The 27,022-nt window shown below is 33.8% G+C and overlaps 1 protein-coding gene across 1 annotated transcript in view; it reads right to left on the minus strand.

Moving 5' to 3' along the window:
- KLHL1 (kelch like family member 1) overlaps positions 1-27,022 on the minus strand; it is a 229,288-nt gene that overhangs the window by 13,319 nt on the left and 188,947 nt on the right. The window contains exons 7-8 of the mRNA XM_004282153.3: positions 23,627-23,789; positions 7,494-7,706 (exon numbers count right to left, since the gene is read on the minus strand). Coding sequence (XP_004282201.2) covers positions 7,494-7,706; positions 23,627-23,789 — 376 coding nt within the window. The remainder of the gene's footprint in view (positions 1-7,493; positions 7,707-23,626; positions 23,790-27,022) is intronic.

Consider the following 27,022-nt stretch of genomic DNA (forward strand, 5'->3'; position numbering starts at 1 on the left):
ACTAGATGACAGCAAATTTATTCCTAGTTCGTTTTTCTACTCCAATCTTGTTATGAAATTTTAATGAAAAAAATAAACAAACACAAACAAGCCAAAAAACCCACATACAGTTTATTGAAAATAAAGAAGGTTGTTACAAAAAAAATGACTGGAAGGACCCCAAGGATCTGGAATTTATATTTTGGAGAGAATATTTCTCCAAGGACATTACATGCATTTACACACCATGTCTGGAGGAGTTGTGACAGTCAAGATGATATATGTGAGATGAGAGATTGATTGAATGCCTGAAAATCAGGACCACCTTAAAGCACAGGCTGTCAGGCAAATAAAAAAGTAATTTTATATGCTATAGTTAATAAGTGTAAAACATCACAAATAGGTACAGGCACACATAGACACAAATGCAAATATGCAATCCATGCTATCAAATCTTTAAGATATTTAAACTTCTACAATGAATATTTTGAAATGTATAAACATAAAAACAGAGGACAAAAAAAAGGAAAGATGAGAAAAGAAAAGACACCACAAGGAATCATATTGTACAATCCACAAAGTGGAACATTTTGTAAGATACCTGACTGAAGTTTTCAGGTAAAAAAAACCCAGTAATAAAATGAATTACTAAGAAGAAGTAGCTGTTCTAAATTAAATGTGACTTTAAAATGTAACAAAATAAAGTGAATGAAACTTACTTGGATACCAATTTATAGACCAACTATTAAAAGATGTTTAAGGCATTTTGGAAATTTTAATTCTGGGTATCAGATTAAAATAAGAGATTTTTAAAATTTTTATTACTTGTGATAATGACATTGTGATTATGCTAAAAATGTAAAGTTCTGATCATTTTCCATTGTTTGTTTCTGGGATGAATTCATAAGGGTTTTGAGCTAAAGTAAAGAATTACTTTAAAACACTTCAGGAAAAAAAATACTGTAAAGGTGAATGGATGAAGTAATTTGGTGATGGTTGTTGAATCTGGGTAATGAATACGGGGAGTTGTTTTTTACTTTTCTGTCAGGAAATTTTTGTCATAAAAATAACTTTAAAAGGAAGAATGTATAATACTCCTAATTTCAGTGAAACATGAACGTTCTTTATATTTTATTCATTTTCCAATAGAAGCTAGTCTGCCTTTTGTCACAATCACTTCACTTAAATAGCTTTTCCTAAAGTCCTATTTTAGTCCCTATGTAATTATTATTGAGCTCTATAGGATTTTTTTCAACTATTGTCTACATAGCAGACTTTATCACTTTGCAAAAAGGCAGAAGAACTGAGAAAAAAGCTAACAGTAACAGCACTAAAGAATAATAAATGCATTTCTGAAGGCTTCTGAAATTTTAAATGAAGCTCATATAATGAAGATATTCTCATATACTCATACTTCAGGGAAAATTAAGAAAACACTAGTATGTCCTATATCTAGGTACACATTTAAAATAATATCCTACACTTTGAAATAGATATCATTCTTTTCACATTTTACAAAATTCCTGAAGAAAAGTTAAAAAATTTAGTGCATTCTCCTAGAAGATCCAAATCTTTGAATTAAATATACCTGTTTTCAGTGGTAGGTAACATATTTCATGTGTTTAATAGCAATCTTTTAATTTATATCTGGCAATGGTGATGATATTTAAACATATATATTGCTAGAAAATCAAATCAAACCAAACCAAAAGAAAAACTGAGTCCAAACTACCCCCTCCTACACACACACTCACACACACTCTCTCTCTCTCTCTCTCTCTCAGATATTTATGCAGTAATCACACTAATTCAAAATTACCCAGTAATGGTTATCCTTGTCCTCACATTAATGAATCTAAATTGATTTTTCTGTATTTAGAACTCCGTGGATTTACCTCTCAGCTTGGGGATACACATAATTGTTACCCCCCAAATGAAATAAACAGCATTTTTTAGCTTAGGGAAAGATCCACAGATGTATAAGCTCTTTCCAAACAATTACTAACAGCGAACTTTATCATTATCTGTTCATGTTTTTGACAAAATTTTGTTCTAAGCATTCTTTTTTGCCTCAGGTTGCCTGTTTATAAAAAGAAAGAAAGAAAAGAAAAAGCAGGTGCGGGGTGGCTGCTGTCTTTTTGCATTTAGGCTGTCTGCCTTTCCTACGTCTCACCTTGGCCTTCATGGTCAGAATGTGAGCTCTGCATCAGGGACTCTATTAAAGTTTCCAGCCCTCAGGAAAGAGACGCATCCGTATATAGTGGCTAAAATTGGCTGTAAAATGAAAACTTGCCAAAGGCATATGACAACCACAGAACAAAGTTAGTTTCTCATTGAAACTCCCGCTTGAGGTACCATTACTTTTTCAAGTATTGTTATTTCCACAATTAGAAGATAAAAAATTATCTTATGTTTAATGGACAATATAACTAGATTTCTGCTCCCCCTTTCAACAGTTTTTGCTTATTTTTATACAAACATATTTTTAAAAGTTAATTTGATTTAAACTTTTCTATGAAGGTGTATGAAAAACTCTATTTTGATTAGGTCATATTCCATTACATCTACTCTTCAAGGTTGAGGGGAGGAGAGATGAGCTGGTGACAGAACCGGAGAAAGCAAGGACCCACTAAGCAACTCCGACTCCTCTCAGGTGTAGCTTTCTCATTAAAGTTTTAAAAATTATTTAAGCTATTGTCAATCAACAGAACATGGAGCATACACAGAAGATCTTAATGCTAGTAAAAACTCACTTTTAAAATATATATCTTTAACAGTTCAAAACTAAGGAAAATAGATTCTTTATGTAATTATTTTCTCTACTCATATAATAGAAAAATTTACTAGTGCTGTGAGTCCAAATTATGTATTTTTAAATACCTTTCTCAATGTGAAAATGAATTTCAGAGTTCGATACCAGCGTTGATAACCTTCCATCTACATACGCCATCACATGTTTCATCTTTTCATGTACATCTACCTTCCACAGAATTGTTCTCCTTCCTCCAAAATTTGCAGATAAATTACCATGATGTCAGCATTCCAGACAGAATATCCAAGAACAACAGATTACTCTGTCACTCCCTGTGTCCAGCTGACCACTTCAAAGATAACACTTGCCTCATAAGCTACTGAGGCAAATATTAATCACAAATATAAATTAGTGTGGCTATGGTATAGGTTAATAATTTTTGCATCTACTTATAAAACAAGGGCTTTATATACATAGACTGGATCTCCATCTGTTGTATATATTTCTACCAGAAATTTGAACATAATTTGTTATCAAAGAAGTAGCAAAGATTATGCATGCACAATAATAGAAAAACAAAGGCAAAAAAAAATATTTTCATGCTGCACTCATTTGGCTGGTTCCAACAGTAAGATCTTAAGAAGAATAAAAAGAAATATTTATTATAAAGTAAAATAGTGCCTACCTAACATTTTAACTTTAAACAATTCAAGGAATTACATTTTTGTAGAAAATTTAGGATCTCACGTATCAAAAATGTGAATTAATATATTAATGTGCTACTTAAGGCCTAGGATAGCATCCATAATTTAAATAAAAAGTAAGTCTCTCCTTTATCATCTCTCTTCAGTGTTCAGAAATTCTTGGATTATGTCTAAACCAAAAGGATGAAATGAGAAATTAAGAGAAATGAAAGAATCCAAAATTCCATACTTGCTCTATATATTAATGTTTATGGTAATCTGAAAAGAATTATTAAAGTAGATAATGTAGTTATCCCTGTATGTCAGACAGCATATCTTAAATTATTTCATTTTTAACAAAGATCTAAAGATGATAAAAATAGAGCCATACCCTGACAGTAATAAGTTAAATACTGTTATTTTAGATGACTTTTTCTGTTATGACTGGAGTATATTTTGGTAGAGTTTGAACAAAAGTTGTACATTTATTATAAGTTATATATCAAAATTGTGATTATTGTTAATAGTGTTTGGTTGATAAGATATGATGATATAATTTTCAACAAATATATGATTAATTGCTTAATATTTTAGTCTCAATCAAAAATTTTCTGTCTGTTGAAGATATGCCTGAAGTATATGTAAATCATGAATCCTCAGCCAATGATGATGGAAATGGGTGTTCACATGCAAATAGAGAAGAAATAAATCAATATCTATCTACATATCTTTCCATCAGTCCATCCAAACATCCATCCATCCATCCATCTCTCCATTTATCCCTTTTAAAACCTGTCTATCTTTCCTTCAATCCATCTGAACATTCATCCATCCCTCTATTATTCCTCTTAAAATCTCTATCTATCTATCTATCTAACTATCTATTTATCTATCTATCTATCTATCTATTTATCTACCTACCTACCTATTTACAGTATACCTCATAATGTTTTCCTTGTGAGAAATTTGACACCTCTTTTTCTTGTTGTCTGACTGATTTAATAAATGCTTGTTAAGTGCTTACTCAGTGCCAGGAATTGAGCCAAGTGGAGGTGTATAGGCATAGATAAGACAATCTTGGCCATCACATAGAATCTAGTTTAGTGGAAAAATTGATGTAAAACAAATAATTTTTTCATTATGTTGATAATTCGTACAAAGGAAAACTCCATTGCACTTTCAGGTCAAATCTGTATTATGAAAAGTTTCCTCAGGCTACTCTAAGGGGAAAAGATTGGAGGAAGCAAGAGTGGATATTACAAAGGCAGGTTTAGGAGTTTCCTTTAATGTTGACATCTCTTTCCTATCAGGTCTCATTACTGGGATGTAGATTCAAGGGCAAAGGTGGTCCTGATCTCTTATTAGCCAGCAGTGGTACTGATGGCTTTGAGCATATTTTCTGATCCATTGCGTGATTTCCAGCTTTGTGATCTCAAAGTTCTAATTATTTATTTCTTTATCTCTTTTTTTCTAATACATTTTAAGCTCTATTTAGTACAGTGAAAGCACACACAGAACAGTATTTATTGAGTAAGTGAATAGATGAATGTGCTTTTTCTAATGAATTGCACCTTCTGGGTCTAAATTCTGCTAGAACTTACTGCATTTTTGCACACTGCTTTTGTCCACTAAGATTCTCTCACTAGGGTGAGGCTTGGTTACAAAATTAGCTTTTACTGTTCCAGCAACTATTCTAAACTTCATGTTCTTACTCAGTCTCTGCTTTCTTATCTGTTCTGATATGAAGTACCAATGTTCCTTGCATTTAAGAAAGCCTGACTTTACAATTTTTGATAGGTGCTATATAACTGTACTTTGCTACTTTATAATACCTTTATACTTCTATAAGAAATCATTGTCATATAACAACATTTGTCTATCTACTTATCTGTCTATAAAACATAACATTGTACACTACCTGCTATTCCTAATGATTTGTTTGCCTATGATTATATACTAAGAAACATTCCTTACATTACACATGCAAGGTAATTCTACAGGGGTACCATTATGTAAAATCATCAATATAGAATATATCTTATAGAAATTGTAAAAAATGCTGTTATCTGACACATGGTATGAGCTCAGATAAGAATCATGATGATGCTGTGCTTCTGCATTACCTAAGTTGTTCATCCCCACTGCACTCCTATAACTTAAAATAGTTATGCTTAATTAAATACAATTTTGCACCATAAATGTATTCCTAGACTGAATTCTTTATGCCTCTGTTCATAAACAACATTTTAATGCATTAGAGAGTAAACTTAGAAAATAATGTGTATGAAATATCATTTTATTAGTGGCATTTATATATTTGCCATAAAAGTAGCAGCCTCATCATATTCACTTTCTTTGTCATTGTTTCCCAAGAATTTAGCAAAGGAAAATGTGAATAACCTGCCATTCTAGTAACAGTATTTTTTAAATAAACGGTTGCATGTTTGTGTTTATAAAAGTATACACTTATTAATTTGGACTCTGACCACTGTCCTCACTATAGCACCTATAGTTCCTAATTTCAATGGACAAGAGAACGTTGAATTGCAACTGTGGTAAGCTTAATGCCATCCTCTATGTATATATAGCCATAAATCTACAGTCCATTTCACAGAGTAGCAATATCGTTAAACATTTCTGTATTTTATCCTAGAAGTGGCTTCAGTTTGAACAGAGCCTGTTCACTAAAAGCTATCTCTTGCCAATGGCCTTATTCTCAGTAAAAATGTTCACGTATCCTGAGAATAAATTATCATAAATGAGAGACAGCCCCTTTCTTCCAATGACTCTTCCACTATCAAGCATGGATATAAAGGATTTGGTTTCTTGATATTAAGAGGAAAATTGCTGTGGTCATCAGTGTGATCCTCCAGACACCTGTTCCTCTCCCAGGTACCAGGTCAGATACTGTCTTTCCACACTCTGAAGTTTTCTGTGGCCATGTGACTAAGTTGTCATCAAAGTATCAACAAAGGAGAATTATATTACTTGAAGGTTGAATCTTTAGGAATGCATAAACAATGTAGTACTATTCTCTGGCTTTTCCCTTCTGACATGGAGACCAGCGATGTCCATATTTTAGCTTATATGTCCTTTTCGGTACTAGAGTAATAATATCACATGGACACACAGCATGAGAAAAAAGAGCATTATAGTATTAAGTCACTAAAACTTTTGAAGTTATTCATTAAGGTAGAATTACTTATCCTATCCCAGGTGATAAAAAATATTATCCTCAATACTTCCTAATCTCACTTCCTCATGTATCAGCATGTTTCCTTATGTAATAGAAAATATCACTATAAGTTTCTCTAACTCTCTAATCCTTAATTCACATGACATAAAAGTGCTAAGAGATCCACATCCACTAAAGAGAATTCAGCCATAACCATGCCAGGAGGTGTGTGGATAGTTGGACCAAGACTGAAGCCAAGGTAAATTTTCGCTCCAGCCTCTGTGCACCTGACATTTTTAGGAAGGAATAAAAAGAAAATCTATACTTCTTCTATACACCAGGATAATACGCAATATAGTTCTAATACGCTTGTCTTACATTAAGAAAGGTATGGCATAAAACAAAGTTCATAATTCACCTTTACGAATTTGAAGAGAGTAGTAGAACAAATAAGACAGGATGAATAGAACAGATAAATAATATATCCAATTTTTAAACAAAAGAATTATCAGACATTCATGCATTTTAAAAATTATTTAAAACTGTATTTTAATTGACCTTTTAAAACATATTAATGGGAAGTTTAAAGATAACTTTAGAATTATGTGAAAATAAATTGTAGGGTTTTAAAAAATATTAGTTGAAAAGAATGGAAAAAAAGAAAGAAGGAAGGAGGGAGGGAGGATGAGGAAAGAAAAAATAAGGTAAGGCATAAAGTGGTGTGTGTGTGTGTGTGTGCATGCACGTGGGCACGCGCACGAGTGAGAGAAAGAGAGAGACTAATAAAGCAGCTCTAGGAGTTGAATTTACTTTCCTAAATTATGCAGATTTTATAATCGCTTGCATTAGGTATCAATGTAATTCGCATTCTTTCTTTCACTATAACCGTGCCTTGGGGTCTTACCTTTCTACGTAATCTAGCAGCCGAGAACAGTGGTTTGAAGCAGGAGCATCATGACCTCCTACTGCATAAAGAAAACCATCACATGTGGCCACTCCAACACCCCCTCTTCGTTTACACATTGGAGCACACATGTTCCACTTATTTGTGTGAGGATCATAATATTCCATTGAACTCAAACAGGAACTTCCATCACGACCTCCAACTGAATACAACCTAAAAACACAATTGGACAAACATGATTTAGTATTACAGTCTGTATGACCAAATGAAGGAAAGGAAAAGTCCTTTACAAATAAATTTTCAATCACAGCATGATCCTCAAATGTGTTCAAAATATATTACTTCACATGGAAGTTTTTGTTAAAGGAACATTATAACTAATTAAGTATACCTGAATCCCATGATTTTAATAAGCTATATACTAGATGAAATTAAAATGATAATTTTCTAACCTCTTTATTTCTAGAATGTTAGATTAAAACTATTTTTGTGTAAATAATTAAATCATCTAATACATTATTTTAATAAATATCGAGGAATGCCTATTTTAAAATAAGATATATTTATCTTCAATTTTTCTTAAAAATGAGCATAATCAGAAGAAAATCGATTATCTTACTTGTTGTTCAGCAATTGATTTTGCTATTGATTTTGCCAGTAGGTAAAACATGCCTACTTCTTGTGTTCTGTATTCACAGTTTAGAACACTAAATAAATAGAATAATTTAAACACATACTGTCATAACACTAGCTTTCATAATCAGAGCCTATACTATAGCTAATGTGTTATCTGGATAGACAAAACTTTATAGGAAACAATAGTACAATGATATTAGCCTGATTGAATATTGCTAAAACTTACTTGATACACTTATTTTGCTGTTTCATTACTGAGAAGTATGATAGGAACCCAGGAAAAGACATATTACAGCACACATGGTACTTAAAATACATTCATAGAATACAAAAGCAGAAATACATCATCTATTCCTAGTAAAAACATTCTTGCTTATTTAATAATAGCCATGAAGATTGTATCACAGAAAGGTACAGAGTTGAATTTATTTATTTACTCATTTATTCAACACATAACTTTGAATGCCTAGTATATGTCACACACCATCCCAAATTTTGTGAATATATCCATGAACAAAACATTAAACAATTCCTTGCACTCAATTCTACTAGGAGCGATATAGACATAATACACACAGTAAACACATGTATTATATACTACTAAGGGCTGTAGTCACATAGAGCAGGGAAGTGGGGTCAGGAGTGCAAATGGTGGGAGTGGGAGTTGTAGTTACAAATTTAAATATATGATCAAAAAAGGTCTCATTGAGAAGGTGATGTTTGCCCCAAATCTTGAAGAAGATGGTAGTGTTTGGAGGTGAGTTCAGGAATTTCTCTGGGGGAGAAGATTTGAGGTCGATTGAACAGGTTAGTGCAAAGTTCCAGGGGCAGCAAGGAAGCCAGAACAGCAAGAGCAGAGATAGTGGACGGGGTAGCAGAGGAGATGATGGGTGGGGGTAAAGGGTAGGCCTCACACAGGTGTTTAGATATTTCTCTAATGTCTAAAGCAAATGTAGACATTTTCCCTAAGTGAAACAGGAAGCCATGGGAGGATTTTGAGTAGAGCAATGTTATAACTTGTTTATGGTTTAATAAGATTAGATGTCATGAAATTTTTGCTTTACTAGTGGACATTATGCTTAATATATTGGTAAACAGACTTAATTCTAACTAAGTAAATGCATAGGAAGACATTATTACTTAGTATATAAAATAGTTTAGGCCTTAGATTTAAAAATTCCTCCTCTAATATTCTTTAGTAAGTCTAAAATATGATGTTTAAACTGACTTCAAATCCTGGAGATATTTTTAAGATGTTTATGTTTCTCTCAATGCCTGCCATGAAAAAATACTTTTGATTGCCCAAGTGTTCCCATTATGGATGTAATGTTTCTTTGCTTGATTACTCACAAGTTGTCTGGCTGGCTCTCAGTCTTGCAATATGCTGAAATTAACCAATAGGAGCAATTTAAAGGACAAGTATTGGACAATTTAGCTTGCAAAGTCACCCAGAAGTAAAATGATTATTCACTCGGAAGTTTTTATCATCCTAAAAACTTGTTCATGCTTCACGAAATCTGAACTTTATTTGTGTTTCATTTAAATTGAAGATCTAACTCAAAAGAAGTATGCTATAATATTGAGATATTGTTATTAAAACTTAGCAAAATAACTTTTTGCAGAGATTTTATTTATTGGTTAAGTATCTTCATGAAGGGCACCTAGCACAGTCCCTGGTACATAGGTTACATATAAGAAAGGTATTCCCCTTTTTATTTTCTATTGTTTTAATGGAATGGTTGACTTCAAGCTACTGTGTTTATTCATACACATTATAGTGACAAATTATACTGTTGCTTTATCTGAACCCAGCATTGCTGATACTAAAATAATTCTATACAATACTTTATCACACTTTTTTGAAATTATTAAAGAATCCTTACATATACAAATATATAGCTAAATGTGTATTAAAATAATGATAATTAATTAAACATATTGCTCACATTATAGAAGTCAAATGTCGAGCCTATTAGCATAGCCTTGTACTTGAAAAGAAAATGTAACTTAAATTTCACAAGTTACAACATCATTGACTTTTTAATATAATTATATATATATATTATAAACCACTATTTATTCAATCTCTCTGCCTTTTGTGTGAACCCTCTCCTAATAAAACTCAGTAACACATGGGTTTATACAAAAGAAATTTATGTAACACCTCTATAAAAATGATATAATATCTGACAGTTTTTTTGTAAAATAAATGTTTGATACATCATAGCTCTTATTTTATAAATTATTTACTAAAGCCTAAGCTAGGTTATCAGGGTTTTATTTCATTTGGTAAATGTCCCTTTTAATGTTCTTCCTATTATATAGTCTACAGATTAACAATGAAATTATTGTAATTTTGATAATGTAATATAAATTATTAATACTAGAGCAAAATTGGTTGAAAATAATAAATACACTACAATTTTTTCCTCAAAAAAAGCTTTGCAAAAGAAATGAGAAAATTGTAATTGTATAGAATAGATAATAGTGTCCTTTGGGGCTGCTTTATGGAGTAATTATTAAAACCAACAGATGCATTTCAATACTTGAAAATATTTTGCAGCTAGAATAAATGTTGCAATGTACACACAAAAATTCATGGACAATTATCCAAGGTTATCTTCTCAGATCTCCTCTTAATATCTATTTAATCATAGTTTAGACTGATTCCCTGTTTTGTTTTACTACAATGACAAATTAGATGTTGAGAATATGAAGAGCAGAGAAGGATCTGTTACTAGAAGTAAATGCACTGACAACATAAGAAGTGACAGCTGACAGTTTCATGGCAAGAAAGGAGCCATGATATTTTAACTTAGAGTTGAAAGATGAGTAGAAATTTGTAAGATGAAGAAATAGGGGAAAGCATTACATACAGGGAAAGCATTATGTGTAAAGACAAGAGACATGAAAGGTCATAGCCAGTGAGTGGCAAGTATGTCATATTGGTGGAACAGGTGGTAGTAAAGGAGGGGAAGAAGAGAGATGGCTGGTAGGATGAAAAGGTTAGACTGAGAATGAAGGGGATTGTATGCCATGCTATGGAGCTGGAATTTCATTCAGAGACAATGAGAAAAGGGCAGAAAAATAACATTCTTAGGAGACATCACTATCATAGGTCAGGTTGCTGTGAACATTGACCTGTATATCCTTCCTTGCATGCCAAAAATTGGCAGGAGGTCAGAAATACCCCTGACTTAAGTAAATGCTTCTAGAATTTTGCTGAGAATGAATGAGTCTTCCCTACCCCTTTCATTAACTTATGTGTTTATTCAGCCTACAGAAAAGTTTTATATAAAGTTTAGCAACAAAGTCTTCCTGTTTTGAGATCTAGTTGCCAGGTGCCCATCTCAGCACCATGTATTTTATATTCTAGTACAGGTATACTTCATTTTATTTATGCATGATTTATGCATTTATTGAATTTGATTGTGCTTCACCTTATTGAGTTTTGCAGGTATTGCCTTTTTCTTTTTTTAACAAATCGAAGTTTTATGGTAATCCTGCATTGTCAGATGATGGTTAGTACTTTTTGGCAATAAAGTATTTTTTAAATTAAGGTATGCAGATTGTTTTTAAAAACATAATGCTATTGCACACAATGAACTATGATATAGTGTAAACATATCTTTTATATGCACTGGGAAACCAAAAACTCCATGTGACTCCCTTTATTGCAATATATACTTTATTGTGGTGGTCTGGAATCAAACATTCAATGTCTTCGGGGATGCCTGTCCGTACAATATGGCAGTAGGAAGAAATAAATTCTGTATTAGTTAAGATATGGGTTCAAATGTATGTAAAGTGGCTTTACAGGTAGGAGCTGAGACCCAGGCTGCTTCCAACTTTCAACCTATCATCTGTAGGATAAGACCCTTTTTCAAAAACTGTGAAGAGTGAAATTTTCCCAGGCCTGAAAGCTAACAAATTAGCCTACCACAGTTTCATAGATGCTGGTAAAAGACACAAGATTCTGGGATCAGAAAGAAATGACTTTGTTTCTCATGCACAACAGATAGAATGAGCTCTATGTTCACATGGGTTTCCCCTGTCCCTCCAAATCCCACCAGGGTGATACAGAGAGATTCATGTGAATGCTTATTTACATAGAGGACTTTTCTCACATCTGGAGTTTAGGAACTGCTAATCCTTAAAGGGGCTGCCAGCAAACCTGTCCAATCATTGCTCTGAAGGTAGATATTATCTTTATTATTGTGTTCCTGCTCTCTCAAGGAACAAACCTGCTCTCTGCCCAAAAGAAAGGCACTATCTCTACCTTCCAAAGCTGTTCGATTTACAAATATCCTTGAAAAGATGGTGAAAAACGTTGCTAATATTTTTGCTTGGAAAATGTGCAGGAATGTTAAAAGTCCATGGAGAATTGTCTACAAACCCTCTGGTCCTGAAGGTGGAGTCCTAGCTATCACAGTCACAGTTCAAACAGAAGGATGAAGGAAAAGTGGAAGAAGGAGTGCATCCTCTCCCTTTAAGAATCAATCTTTTAAGTTTCACTACTCACTTTTTACATCCAGTTGGCCAGAACTTAGTTACATGACAATACCCGACTGATCAGGTGCTGGGAAATGTTATCTTTATTTTAGGTGGCCACTTGCCTAGCTAACAGTGCTGTGCATGCTGTCATATAAAAAGGAATGAATGACTATTAAGAGCCAATTATAACCTTCTGCCACAGCACTAGATCTTTTCCAGCCCTGTGTGCCACTGTGCATTCTGTCCTAAGTACCTTGTTACTATATAGGGTGGGTTACTCTTCATTCATCGCTCATTAATCAATTCAGGTATGTCTCCACTAGAAAGTTTTTTTGATCCCACTTTGTCTTTTCCCCAGAAATTTAATGTTATTTATAATCGGTACACTAGGGAAATTTATTTAATATGTGGCATATCTTATCATTGGTACATAACTTCAGGAATGGCTATAGAAAGTGCAGTATAACACATTTGATGCAAATCTCTAGATCCAGAACTTTGTTTGATCCTTTATTTCCTAATTGATGGAGAACTCTTTCATCTGATCCCATGATAAGGCTTGTCATTCCTGCTATCAAAATACTCCTGCATGTACCTTTCAGTGAATAATTTCCATGAGAGGTACTAGTTGAGTGCCTGAGAGTACAGTGAGTGGGATTTCAGTAAGCTTACACATCAGGCTGCTTTTGTTCCCACTTACTAAGAAATGTTGGTACATGTAGCAAACTCAGTCTGAGACTCTGTTATTGTGTGTTGGTTTGCCATGGTTTCAAATTCACTTATTTATGACCAAAAAAAAAAAATGAAGTTGTTTTTAGAAGTAAAGTTGTTTTGATATAAGAATGAAGTAACTTGTGTCTGGATGTCATCATCTCATCTGCCCTTGATTGATAAGCACTTAGTAGCTCAGCTGCTGAGGGGCCCAGCTGGGGGCTTTTCAATAAAAACTTGTGGAGAAGCAACTCTGGCAAAGGGAACATTTAGACTATAAATACAGAGAGTTTGCGAAGGCTATCCCAGAGTTTCAGTCTGGACAAAGCTACCCTTTGCTAATTTAGCTCTCGGAAGATCTTGGGCATTAGTTTCTGCTATGATAAAGGAGACTTCTTTATCAGCCAGTGGTGATCCCCAGGATTATCAGCCTGTCTGTCAACACCACTGCCATCGTTCCCTAGCAACATGTTCTAGCAACTGAGGGACTTTTAATTTTCCACTGGCAGCTGCACATCAGCTCTTGGTTGGCAAAACCAAACCGCCTCTTCCAGAAACCAAAACTCATAGAAAGAGTACACTTCAAGTAAATTTGGACTTTATTTCTATCTTCTCTCCTTGCCTGGAACAATAGTGTATTTAATCTATCATGGGTGTCTTATTTCTTTATTAGCTTATTAAGAGACATGACCCTGTATGCTATTGGTTTGTGAAATTCCTACAGTGAAGCTGTGTTTAAACTACTGGCAAAGACAATCTCAGTCCCTGAGCATAATTTGCTGCCCCAAACAAAACGGACTTGCTGTCATTATAGCATATGTTTAACAGAACACACTTACCTTTATTTATTAGAATGTGCCTATATTTCCTAAGAAATCTCTGACAATTATAAATACAGAAATTAATTTAGGTTAATGAATTTCATCCCACCCAACTTAGTAGGATTTACTAACCCAAAACCTGGTAGAAATGGTCACTTCAATTTTAATCCCTCCATGTTTCCTTGCCAACTCCCACTCTACACCTATTACAATTCTGAATTTCTTTCTTTTGATGTTTCTTATTTCCCTTATTAATATAATGTAAGCTCTCTGAGGGCAGATTTGATTTATTTTCTCTGATATATCATCATAGCAAGTACCTATTTGTAAATTTTTAAAAAATGAATGAAGCAAGCACTCATATCCAATTCTTGAAAAAGAATGATGTATGAATGGAAGTTGTCAAAGAAAAGGCACCTGTTTAAGTTCCGCTGAAATAAGATATTGACATATTGCAGAGAAAAGTATCAATCCTGTGTCTTGGGAACGCAAAAGACGGAACGATTATTTTTAAATTGGTGAATTTTAAAAGGGTTAATAGAAAAGGTACAGATTAAACTAGGCTTTGGGTGATGGAGATATTACAAATAATTTCATTTAGGTTTTATTTAAAGGCACATCTTAATATATTTTTAATGCTTTTTTACACTATTGTTCTCAAGTACAATAAACTGAATTATTTTTGTACCAGTCTTGCCACATGGAATTTAACACACATAGAGATCTAGAGTTGTGTTAGGCTGTCACTCCAGAGAGTTTTCAAATGTATCCAAAGACCAGATGAAAATCTGGGGAGAGAAACTAAATGGACAGTGGACAGTCACAAGTTATTAAGAAAAAAATGGAAGGGAAATATGGGGAGAGAGATGAGTATGTAAAAATGCAGAAGAGTGTGAACATCAAGCCGTTCTTTATGTTTGGGACATAGGGTGGCTGTAAGGCAGGTGGTTAAGAGAGAAGACTGGAGAAGGAAAGAGAGGTCTGTTTCATAAAACCACTGAATTCTAAATTAAGGATTTTGGCAGTAGTTATGCTCAAGTAGGGAGCCAAAATGAATTGTCTTCTTGAGATAGGCTGGGTCTTGAGACCATTGCTGCAGTGCTTGCACCTGGACAAATGTCTCCTCTAGCAGCAAAATACAAAGAAAGTATAAGGGACTAAAAATAACTGCATACATGTACGGTTGGGGCAAATTATGAACAAGAAGATACAAAAAAACAAAAAAAACAGGGTGTTGGGAGAAAAAGCAGGGTACTGCATATACATCTTGCACATAGCACCACCATGGGGGTGGGCAGACCACCCAAGCCACCTCTCCGGCCCAATCCTTGACCCACCCATATCCCATATAAAGAAGCAGCTTGCCCTGCCTCATGGAGCAAGCAAGGAAAATTGTTACTTGTTTTCACTCCCTCCTGCTGCAGCAAGAACCCCAATAAAGCCTTGCCTGAATTTCTTGCCTGGCCTCTTATCAATTTCTATTGATTGAGGGGGCCAAGAACCCTGGTCAGTAACATTCTGTTGCTATACATTTTAATTCTGAGGCATGATTTACCAAGTAATCCCTATGAACCACTGGAATGCATCTCAGCCAATCTACTTTTGTGATGAGATTCTAATAATTTTTTAGTTTCCTTGAGCAATTATAAATTATTCTTCAGCCAGAGTGATTTTTACAAAATTGAAATACAACCATGTTGCTGCCCTTTTTTAAACCTTTTATAATATTTTTACCTTAGCCAAGTTGCTATGACCTAGAGGCTGGCTTTCTATCCAATCTATTGGGGCCACTATTCCTCATTATATTTCAGCTAAACTCAACTTTTCCACCTTTTGTTTGCAATTCACACTCAGGAACTGAACACAGCTTGTTCCTTCTCATTGCAGTTCTTCCTCACTTTCTGCAAATCTGGTAAATCAATCCAGTTCCAGCTTAGAAATCATTTCTTCCAGAAGGCAAATCACAAATCTCCTAAGCCTATTAACAGCTCTCAGTGAGACTCAGCAAACAAGTGATTTTTTTTTAAATGTGTGACTCTAAAATAATACAATTTTAATACAAACTGCTTGTAATAGGGAAGAACAAATCTGACTCCATATTAAATCTGTTTCTATTACTTTAACCTTTGTATTCTATTGCTTTTGCTTGAGTTAAGAATGTTGCCTATAGCTTGAAATATATGAATTGGCCCATTTTCAAAGCTCTGACCTTTAAGGGTATGACACTTTTCCATTCATATAGAGATAAAATGTTGCAGAACAGAGATTAACATTTGTCTTGCTGGTGGTTTACAGGAACATCTTGGCCTGACCTATGTGGAAAACTGCAAGAACAAAGGATTCCTGTACCAAGAAGTGCGCAACAACCAACAATGCCCCTTCCTCACCTTGCCTTTAAAAATTCATTGCTGATATCCTTCAGGGATTTGGGGGTTTTGGGGGGCATTAACTACCCATCTCCTTGCATAGCCCTGCAATAAACGTTTCTCTGCTCTTAACTCTGATGTTTTGGTTTGTTTGGCCTCACTGCCTCAGGCACATGAACTTGCATTTGGTGACATGTTTATCATAGGAAATCTTTTACAATTTGGGGTTCATTTTTAAGAAAAAGAATGTCAAAGTTTGGATACAAAAATAGAAATGGTCTTAGAGAGCACCACGTAAGTGGCAGAGCTTGAGGCATAATAAGATACAGTGCTAGATATTGGGATGTACTGGAGAAAACAATAGACATGACTCCTGTTCTCATGATATTTCAAACTGTATAAACTTCAGACTGCACAGAAATAGCAGCTTCTTCATGTGTATTATTAACATGAGGTTTTGAATGACTGAGTAAATCAGTTTTGCCATGGTGAATCATGAAACAAACACAGTTTTTTAAATCTGTTTTGCAGATTCTCCAAGGACCAGAGCATACATTTATTAAAATTCAGGACTATTTATGGATGTGCTCAGGCAGTATGAGTATCTGCTTTTTGAGCTTACTCAGGAAATAAAGGGAAACAAACCGGAAAGACCTTTTAGTTACAAAGTAAAGCTTGAAAGAACAAAGCTAAGGCACAGAGCAAATAAGAAACAAAAATAGTTACTAGTGTAGATATTATTTGGAGAGTCTGAGGTTTTATATGGTCACTCTCCACACCAGAATGTCTATTTACTGTTTTGTTGTATTCCCTTTATGCATCAAGTAAGTCTGTGGCTGTGCTGGCCTAAGATGATATATCTACGACTTAGGTTAATCTGTCTCATTGGATGACTGACCAAAATGTTCCATAAAATTGATATAATTTTGCTCTTGAATACACCAGAATATGCTCATTAATTTTAAGCCATGAACCAATGCCTTGTTTTTCCACAATAAAGGTATCATGAATGATCTAAACTCAAGAAGGCTGTTCACCGGCTTTTATTAGCCTTAATTGGGAAAATTATTCAAAATAATATTCAGAGAAGCAACAGTCAGGTTAGAATGACACATTAGTGAGAGGTGAAAATTAAACAAGAGGTAAAAAAAGTCATGTCAGTAGAGGTAAATAAAGTCATGTCAGTACAGGTGAGAGAAAAATAAACAACTGTTTATTGAATGTTGAAACAATTTTCTGATGTGGGTCTGAAGTGAAAGGTCACTTTCTAGTGATTATGTTTTTCTCTGAGTAAAACAGGAAAAGCAACCAGACATTAAGAGAAAGTCATTAAACCACAGAATTTAGAGGCCATTAAATCACACTCAAGGGAATTAAAAAATAACCCAAATGAGGTCTATACTATTCTGATTTAAAGGAGAAAGATTATTTGAAGTAAAAATGAAATAATTCCAAACATTTTCATAAAATAGGGTTAAAATTTGGGAAAATGTACTTAATTAAAATGTAAACAATTTTAAGAACAAAAACTTTAAATACTCTCACACTCTGATATTTGGTATGAAGAATGTTGTTAGAGTAAAACATGATTTCTTAGGATATTAAATATCCTAGCTGACCAAAAAGATACAAGGACCACAAAATGATACAAATGATGAATTCCATATAAAGCTAATTTAAAAGGGAAGAAACTGGATTAAAAAATTCAGTTATAATAACATGTGAAAATTTGCTACAAGACTATCCATTAAATATTATATTTATTAAATTTTTTATTCCATTTATTTCTGATTAAGTTTGGAGATTTGTAACAAAACACACACACACACACACACACACACACACATATATATATATATATAAAGATATTTCACAGTAGAATATTAAGGAAGGGTCACAAAAATATAATGCAAAGTAATTATAAAAAATCTAGAATAAGATAAGTAATATATTAAAACTTTAAAATAAGTGTGTGTGTCTTGGGTGTGTTGTGTGTGTTGTGTGTGTATGTATGCCTTCTCATTACAGAATAATGTAACAAATGAATAATATAAGGAAAGGGTAAAGATGTTTCTCATCTTTGTTGAGCAAATTTGCTGTCAATGAGATACCCATTTCCTAAAGGATATAAGAGATGAATCTATATATTAGCATCAGTGTAAGTGGTGAGGAAAAGTCACTAAATGTACTCTCAAAAGCAATTTAAGAAAATATACATTTAGTGATTCAAGAGATTTTTAAGGTAAAACAATAAGAGAGTATCCTCAATTGAAATAAGATGAACATGAGGCAGAGAGGAAAGAGAGCTGTCAAATAAGTATATCATATATGGAAAATTAAAATAAAGATTATGTCTTCACTGGAAACAGTAAAATTCATAAGCAAAATGGCAATGATTAACAATAAAATATAGAAAAAATTTCCCAAGTTAAATGGAAAAGAAATAAAATGACTGAGGAGAAAAACTGTTTATGGGAAAGAAATCAGTGCTCAAAGACACACAATCATTAACATAAATACATACTAAAATATATATCCCAAAACCAAAGAACTAGAATAATGGAAAAGGAATCAAACAAAAACCAATCCTCAGTAGATAAAAACTTTCCTTAGTAAAATAAAGACATGATTGAGATTGTTCAAATGAATCTCCAAATAGTAAGTTAAAAGAATGAAAAGGAGCCATCAGGTTATACCCTGGTAAACATTTTGAAATTGGAGAAGAACATGCCAGTAGTTAAGCTCTTATCTCGCAGCCCCACATTCTCTCTCCTGTACTCTGATTTTTGATATGGGGGCTGGAACTCTGAAAACCACGTTTCTGCTTTGCCACCTGGTTCCTTCTTTTAGGATGTGACATTAATGGATGCTAGAGGGAGACTGAAAGACTAGAGGAGGAAGGGTCTTGCTCCTTTCTGCTCATTTCCTGTTCCTGTGTCACCCCATCTTTTTTTCCTGCATTCAATTGCATCCAATTGCCATTTTGCAGAACTTGCAAAATTGGCCTTATTGAGACCACTCAGAGCCATCAACACTAGCAGACTGGCACCACTTCCTCAGAGCTTCGGGTCCCAGGCCAAGGGGCCCCTCTTTCATGTCAGAGATGCCAACTCTGGCTAAGCAGAGCTCCAATCACAAATATCTGGATTTCATCTGCATAGGGGCTCTCCTCTGATTTTCTAAATCTTAATAACTACAATCCCTTCTTTTGTTTTCCAACACTAAGGGTGGTAGCTCTTTCTTTTAGTTGATACATTTATGATATAGTGTTCTCTTGTTGACTTTTTGGTTAACTAGTTAATTTTTATATCTACTTAACAAATCTTTATATTAGATTATCTTTATATAGAATCACTGATAAATAGCTGGAGTGGTTTCTGTCTCTTGACTGTACCCTAACTGATAGAAATATAGTCAAAACATCTATAAGAATGAGATATAAAAACATATTAAAGATGAAAAACTACTGGACTTACCACACATCTCCCTAAAAAAAAAAAATGAAAGAAGATAAGTAAGTATATAATATCTACTTAACAATAATGATACAAGGCTGTGACATTAAATTACTCAAGTCAATTTACAATAAATGTGTGAAAACATAGGAAAATTCCTTTTAGACATAAAGTTTCATAAATTATATAATCAACATATCCTTCCTGGAAAATAATAGTAGTAGTAATAGTAATATACTACTAATAATAAAGTGAGATACATTTACCTAGAAATAATTTCTAGAACATAAGAAGAACTCTACAAGGCAAAATGAAAAAGACGGAAACCCAAATGGAAACAGGAAAAAGACTTTAATATATACTTCAGCCAGAAGATATAAAATTGTTAATAAGTATATAAAAGGTGCACAATCTCAGTCATTAACTGAATGTGATAGCATTATCCACCAGAATAGATAAAACCATAAAAGATAAAAACTGGCGTTACCAAATCAGTAGATGCATAGTATCTAGATCTCTAGTACAGTGTGAATATGTACAAAAATTAGGAAAACACTTTCAAAATCTTCTGGGAATTATCCCTTAAGGCTGAGCACAAGAATACCATACAGCCTAGCAATTGCAGTTCCAGGTCTACACTCAGCTAAAATTTGTACGCATGCTCACAAAGGACATATATAAGTGAGGATGTTCACAGCCAAACTATTCTTAATAAGCAAGAAATGGAAACAATTAAAATGATAATTTTGATATATTAAAGAAGAATAAACTGCAAAGACAATTATTAATACTATATTTTGTTAAATTCTGAATTTCAAGACATATTAAATAAAACTGAGCCAAGTATAAATTAATGAATAAGAAAAGAAGAGGGAAAACAAGTATAACTTCACTCTATGCACACATTTGATTAAAGATAAAAACAAAATCAAATAATGATACTGACAAAACCTAAGATAAGGCAAAATTAGTAATAATGCTAACACCTAAAAATAACAAATTAGGAGGTTAATAACAATACAAAAGAAAATATAACAATACAAAATAGATTATTATTAATAGTCATAGGGTTACAAGTAAGGTACAACTGTCTTCTGCTAAATTTTAAAATCTCAGTAAAATGTAACTTTTAAAGGGAATATATATGATAATATACATATAATTTTTTCTATCATTTGTCATGTTCAAGAATATATACTTCCCATATTTGTAGATACTTATAGCAGATAAATTGTAGAAATCTTCTCAATTCATGTTATGATTTTATTATGATAAGAAAAGCTTCATATCGTAATGGAAAATATTATGAAATGTTTTTCAAAAGATACGTAGATCAAACATAGATGAAAAATCATAGACTATAGAATGCAACAAATTACTAAATGAATAATGCAACATGGATAAGTTGGTTTTATTTTAAGTATGCAATAATGATTTACAATTATAATATTTATGTAAATCACCATATTAATAGATCAAATAAGAAAAATATAATTTTATACATTTTTAGAAAGAATTTAATAAAACATTATACCAAGGTTGATTTTTTTAAATAAAATATCCATTAGTGAAACTACAGGTAATGACAAGATCTTGCCCTTGACACCACATGGTATAAGTATCTCAAATAGCAACTAATATCACACAGACTATAAAGTATTAAAGTCTTTCCAATTAAAAGACATAAACGAGGTCACCCAATATCACTACTATTTATGTCACTATTCTAAAAATAAAAGCAATACAATAAAAAGGAAATAAACATAAACATTAAGAAGGAAGAGACAAAGTTTCGTTATTAGTTTACCATATTTATCTTCCTAGAAAATCTATTATTATAAATCAAAAAAACTGATACATGGGGCTTCCCTGGTGACGCAGTGGTTGGGAGTCTGCCTGCCGATGCAGGGGACGCAGGTTCGTGCCCCGGTCCGGGATGATCGCACATGCCACGGAGCGGCTGGGCCGGTGAGCCATGGCTGCTGGACCTGTGCGTCCAGAGTCTGTGCTCCACAACGGGAGAGGCCACAGCAGTGAGAGGCCCACATACCACAAAAAAAAAAAAAAAAAAACCCTGATACATGCATTTAGTAAAATGGTTATCATAAATATAGATACTTAAACTTTCTTCTCCAGTGTACTATAAATGTATAATTATTAATACATACAAATATATAAACCAAAATATAATATCTAAAATGTTCAAAAATACAAATAAGTGTAAATAAAACTCAGAAAGAAAATACTAAACCTATACCTAAATTAAAACCACTAAAATACATAGCGACTAATTTTAAGAGATAAAAGTAAGATCACATTTTCAGATGAAAAGATTTCAAATGTATAGATCTAACATTTTCCCTAATTAATATGTAAACATTTATTTCCAGGAAAAATCCTAAATGAATTCTCAGGAAGTATACATGACACTAAGAATATAATTTTAGACATCAAATAAACCTAAATGAAAATTGAAGCCCAACATTCATTAAACATGTATATCTAGTGAAAAGAGAAAACAGTAATGTATGTAATTTTAAGAACAGTAAGCAGTTTGGGATAGTGTGCAGAGTGGTTTAATTTAATAAGATTAATAGTAAATAACTTTCTTTGTGGACAAATTTTGAGATGAAACCTGAAAAATGAGAAAAACCCAAGCACGTGATGGTGGGTAGGAACAGCATCTCAGACAAAGAAAAGAGCACATTCAAAGGGACTGAGTTTGGTTAGAGCTGCTATATTTGAAGCAAAGATAAAAGGGCAATTTGGCTGACATACAGAGAAAAAATGTAGAATAGGCAGAAATAAGATCCAGTAGGTCCCTTTAGGTAAAGATAGGCATTGTGTTCTAATTGTAAAGAGAAGTTCTTGAAGAGGACTGAAATATTACTTGCATTTGTTAAGCAGCTGTGGCAGCTTTAGCAAATGGACTTCAGGGGAAAGAGAAGTAAACAGATTGGAAGCTTTTGCTGTTGTTCAAACCAGGGGTGTTATTAGCTTTTTTAGGGCAGAGTTTCTCATGGCAGTGAGAGGGAGTGTATTTTGCCATCCCAGAGGGTATATTAGGCAATGTCTGGAGACTTTTTTGATTACCACATTGGGCAGGGTGTTGCAGTTGGTATCTAGTAGATAAAAGCCAGTCTGCTGCTAAACACTGTACAATGCACAGGACAGAGCCCTGCACCAAACAAAGATTTATCTGACTCAAAATATCAACAGTGTTGTGTTTGAAAATTCCCCATTTAGGGTGATAGGAGTGGAAAAGGAGAAAAGTGAAGAGACATACAATCATGCAAAAAAATATACTAAGTACCAAATTTTTAGTAGTCTTTTGCAGGCTCCTCAGACTATTTTACCAGAAAGGATATAAATATGCAGATCTTTAGTTCACATAATTCTCATGAAATATATGTGATACTTAAAAAAAAACAGTTATTGTAAAGAAGTTTTGGTTTTTATTTTATAAGAAAGGACAATCAGAAAAATATGCAGTCTTGATCTGTCAATGATCCATGAAGACTAAACTTAAAAAAAAATCAAAAACCAAAGATTTAAATATTTTATCGAAACAGTTTACTAAATGTTATTTTTAAAACAATATTCACTCAAAAACTTTTTTTTTTTCAAATAAAAAAGGAAAGTCTACTCACTTGCCATTCAATGCTGCCACACCAACTGTGCTTCGGGCAATTGACATACTAGCTACAAATGTCCACTGCTGACTCTGAGGATCCCACCTCTCCACTGTGTTCAGATAGCTCCAGCCATCATGGCCTCCCACGGCATAGATAGGGCCTTCTAGTACCGTCACACCTAAAACATGGAAGAAATGAAAACTGAATGGATTTATTCCACAGTGAGGTTCTAAAATCAAATTAATAGTAAAAATTATGATGCCATTCAGAATAGGTTCTAGCAGTTAAGAAACATTTGCAACTCCCTCTTGTGAGAGCACCGGAATCACAGCTAACTGCTGAACAATCATTGACAGGAAGTCACTGGAACTCACCAAAAAAGATACCCTACATCCAAAGACAAAGGAAAAGCCACACTGAGACAGAAGGAGGGGTGCAATCACAATAAAATCAAATCTCAAAATTCCTGGGTTGGTGACTCACAAACTGGAGAACAATTATATCACAGAAGTCCACCCACTGGAGTGAAGGTTCTGAGGCACATGTCAGGCTTCCCAACTTGGGAATCTGGCAACAAGAGGAGGAATTCACAGAGAGTCAGATTTTGAAAGCTAGCAGGATTTGACTACAGGGCTTCAACAGTACTGGGGGAAACAGAGACTCCACTCTTGGAGGGCACACACAAAGTAGTGTGCCCATCAGGACCCAAGAGGAAGGGGCAGTGACCCCATAGGAGACTGAAACAGACCTACCTCCTAGTGTTAGAGGGTCTCCTGCAGAGTCAGGTTGTGGCTGTGGCTCACCGTGGGGACAAGGACACTGGCAGCAGAAGTTCTGGGAAGTATTCCTTGGTGTGAGTTCTACTGGAGTCAACCACTAACCCTGCCAAAAAGCCTGTAGGCACCAGTGCTGGGTGGTCCCAGGCCAAACAAACAACATGGAGGGAACTCAGCCCCACCCATCAGCAGACAAGTGAATTAAAGTTTTACAGAGCTCTGCCCACCAGAGCAACACCCAACTCTACCCACCACTAGTCTCTCCTATCAGGAAGCTTGCACAAGCCTCTTAGATAACCTCATCCACCAGAGGACAGATAGCAGAAGCAAGAAGAGCTACAAACCTGCAGCCTGTGGAACAAAAACCACATTCACAGAAAGACAAAATGAAAAGGCAGAGGACTAGGTACCAGATGAAGCAACAAGATAAAACCCCAAAAAACAAATAAATGAAGTGGAGATAGGCAACCTTTCAGAAAAAGAATTCAGAATAATGATAGTGAAGATGATCCAGGACCCCAGAAAAAAAATGGAGGAAAAGATCAAGAAGATGCAAGAAATGTTTAACAAAGACCTAGAAGAATTAAAGAACAAACAAACAGAGATAAACAATACAATAACTGAAATGAAAAATACACTAGAAGGAATCAATAGCAGAATAACTGAGGCAGAAGAACGGGTAAATGATCTGGAAGACAGAATGGTGGAATTCACTGCTGTGGAACAGAATAAAGAAAAAAGAATGAAAACCAATGAAGACAGCCTAAGAGACCTCTGAGACAACATTAAATGCACCAATATTTTCATTATAGGGGTCCCAGAAGGAGAAGAGAAAGAGAAAGGGTCAAAGGAAATATTTGAAGAGATTAGAGTTGAAAACTTCCTTAACATAGGGAAGGAAATAGCCACAAAAGTCCAGGCAGGATAAACCCAAGGAGAAACACACTAAGACACAAAGTAATCAAATTGACAAAAATTAAAGACAAAGAAAAATTATTAAAACTAACAAGGGAAAAATGACAAATAACATACAAGGGAACTCTCATAACATCTGACTTCTCAGAAGAAACTCTACAAGCCAGAAGGGAGTGGCATGAAATATTTAAAGTGAGGAAAGGGAAGAAACTACAACCAAGATTACTGTACCCAGCAAGGATCTCATTCAGATTCGATGGAGAAATCAAAAGCTTTAAGACAAGCAAATACTAAAAGAATTCAGCACCACCAGACCAGCTCTACAACAAATGATGAAGGAATTTCTCCAAGTGGGAAACACAAGGGAAGAAAAGGACCTACAAAAACAAACCCAAAACAATTAAGAAAATGGTAATGGAAACATATATATCAATACTTACCTCAAATGTGAATGACGTGAATGAATTAAATGCTCCAACCAAAAGAAACAGGCTTGTTGAATGGATACAAAAACAAAACCCATATATATGCTGTGTACAAGAGACCCACTTCAGACCTAGGGACACATACAGACTGAAAGTGAGGGGATGGAAAAAGATATTCCATGCAAATGGAAATCAAAAGAAAGTTTGAATAGCACTACTCATATCAGATAAAATAGACTTTAAAATAAAGAATGTTACCAAAGACAAAGAAGGACACTACATAATGATCAAGGGATCAACTGAAGAAGATATAGTAATTATAAATATGTATGCACCCAACACAGGAGCACCTCAATGTATAAGGCAAATGCTAACAGCTATAAAAGAGGAAATTGACAGTAACACAGTAATCGTGTGGGACTTTAAAACCTTCCTTTCACCAATGGACAGATTAACCAGTCAGAAAATTAACAAGGAAACACAAGCTTTAAATGACACAATAGACCAAATAGATTTAATTGATATTTATAGGACATTCCATTTGAAAACAGCAGATTGCACTTTCTTCTCAAGTGCACATGGAACAATGACATCTTGGGTCATAAATCAAGCCTCAGTAAATTTAAGAAAATTGAAATCATATCAAGCATCATTTGCAACCACAATGTTATGAGATTAGAAATAAATTACAGGGGAAAAAAAGGAAACAACACAAACACATGGAGGCTAAACAATATGTTACTAAATAACCAAGAAATCACTGTAGAAATCAAAAATAAAATAAAAAAATACCTAGAAACAAATGACAATGAGAATATGACTACCCAAAACCTATGGGATGCAGTAAAAGCAGTTTAAGAGGGATGTTTACAACAATATAATCCTACCTCAAGAAACAAGAATAATCTCAAATTAACAATCTAACATTACACCTAAAGGAACTAGAGAAAGAACAAACAAAGCCCAAAGTTAGTACAAGGAAAGAAATCATAAAGATCAGAGCAGAAATAAATGAAATAGAAATTAACAAAACAATAGCAAATATCAATAAAACTAAAAGCTGGTTCTTTGAGAAGATAAACAAAATTGATAAACTTTTAGCCAAACTCATCAAGAAAAAGAGGGAGAGGACTCAAATCAATAAAATTAGAAATGAAAAAGGAGAAGTTACAATGGACACTGCAGAAATACAAAGCATCCTAAGAGACTACTAAAAGCAACTCTATGCCAATAAAATGGACAACCAGGAAGAAATGGACAAATTCTTAGAAAGGTATAACTCTCCAAGACTGTAC

This window comes from Orcinus orca, chromosome 18, assembly GCF_937001465.1.
Source record: "Orcinus orca chromosome 18, mOrcOrc1.1, whole genome shotgun sequence".
In the NCBI taxonomy this organism is placed as follows: Eukaryota; Metazoa; Chordata; class Mammalia; order Artiodactyla; family Delphinidae; genus Orcinus; species Orcinus orca.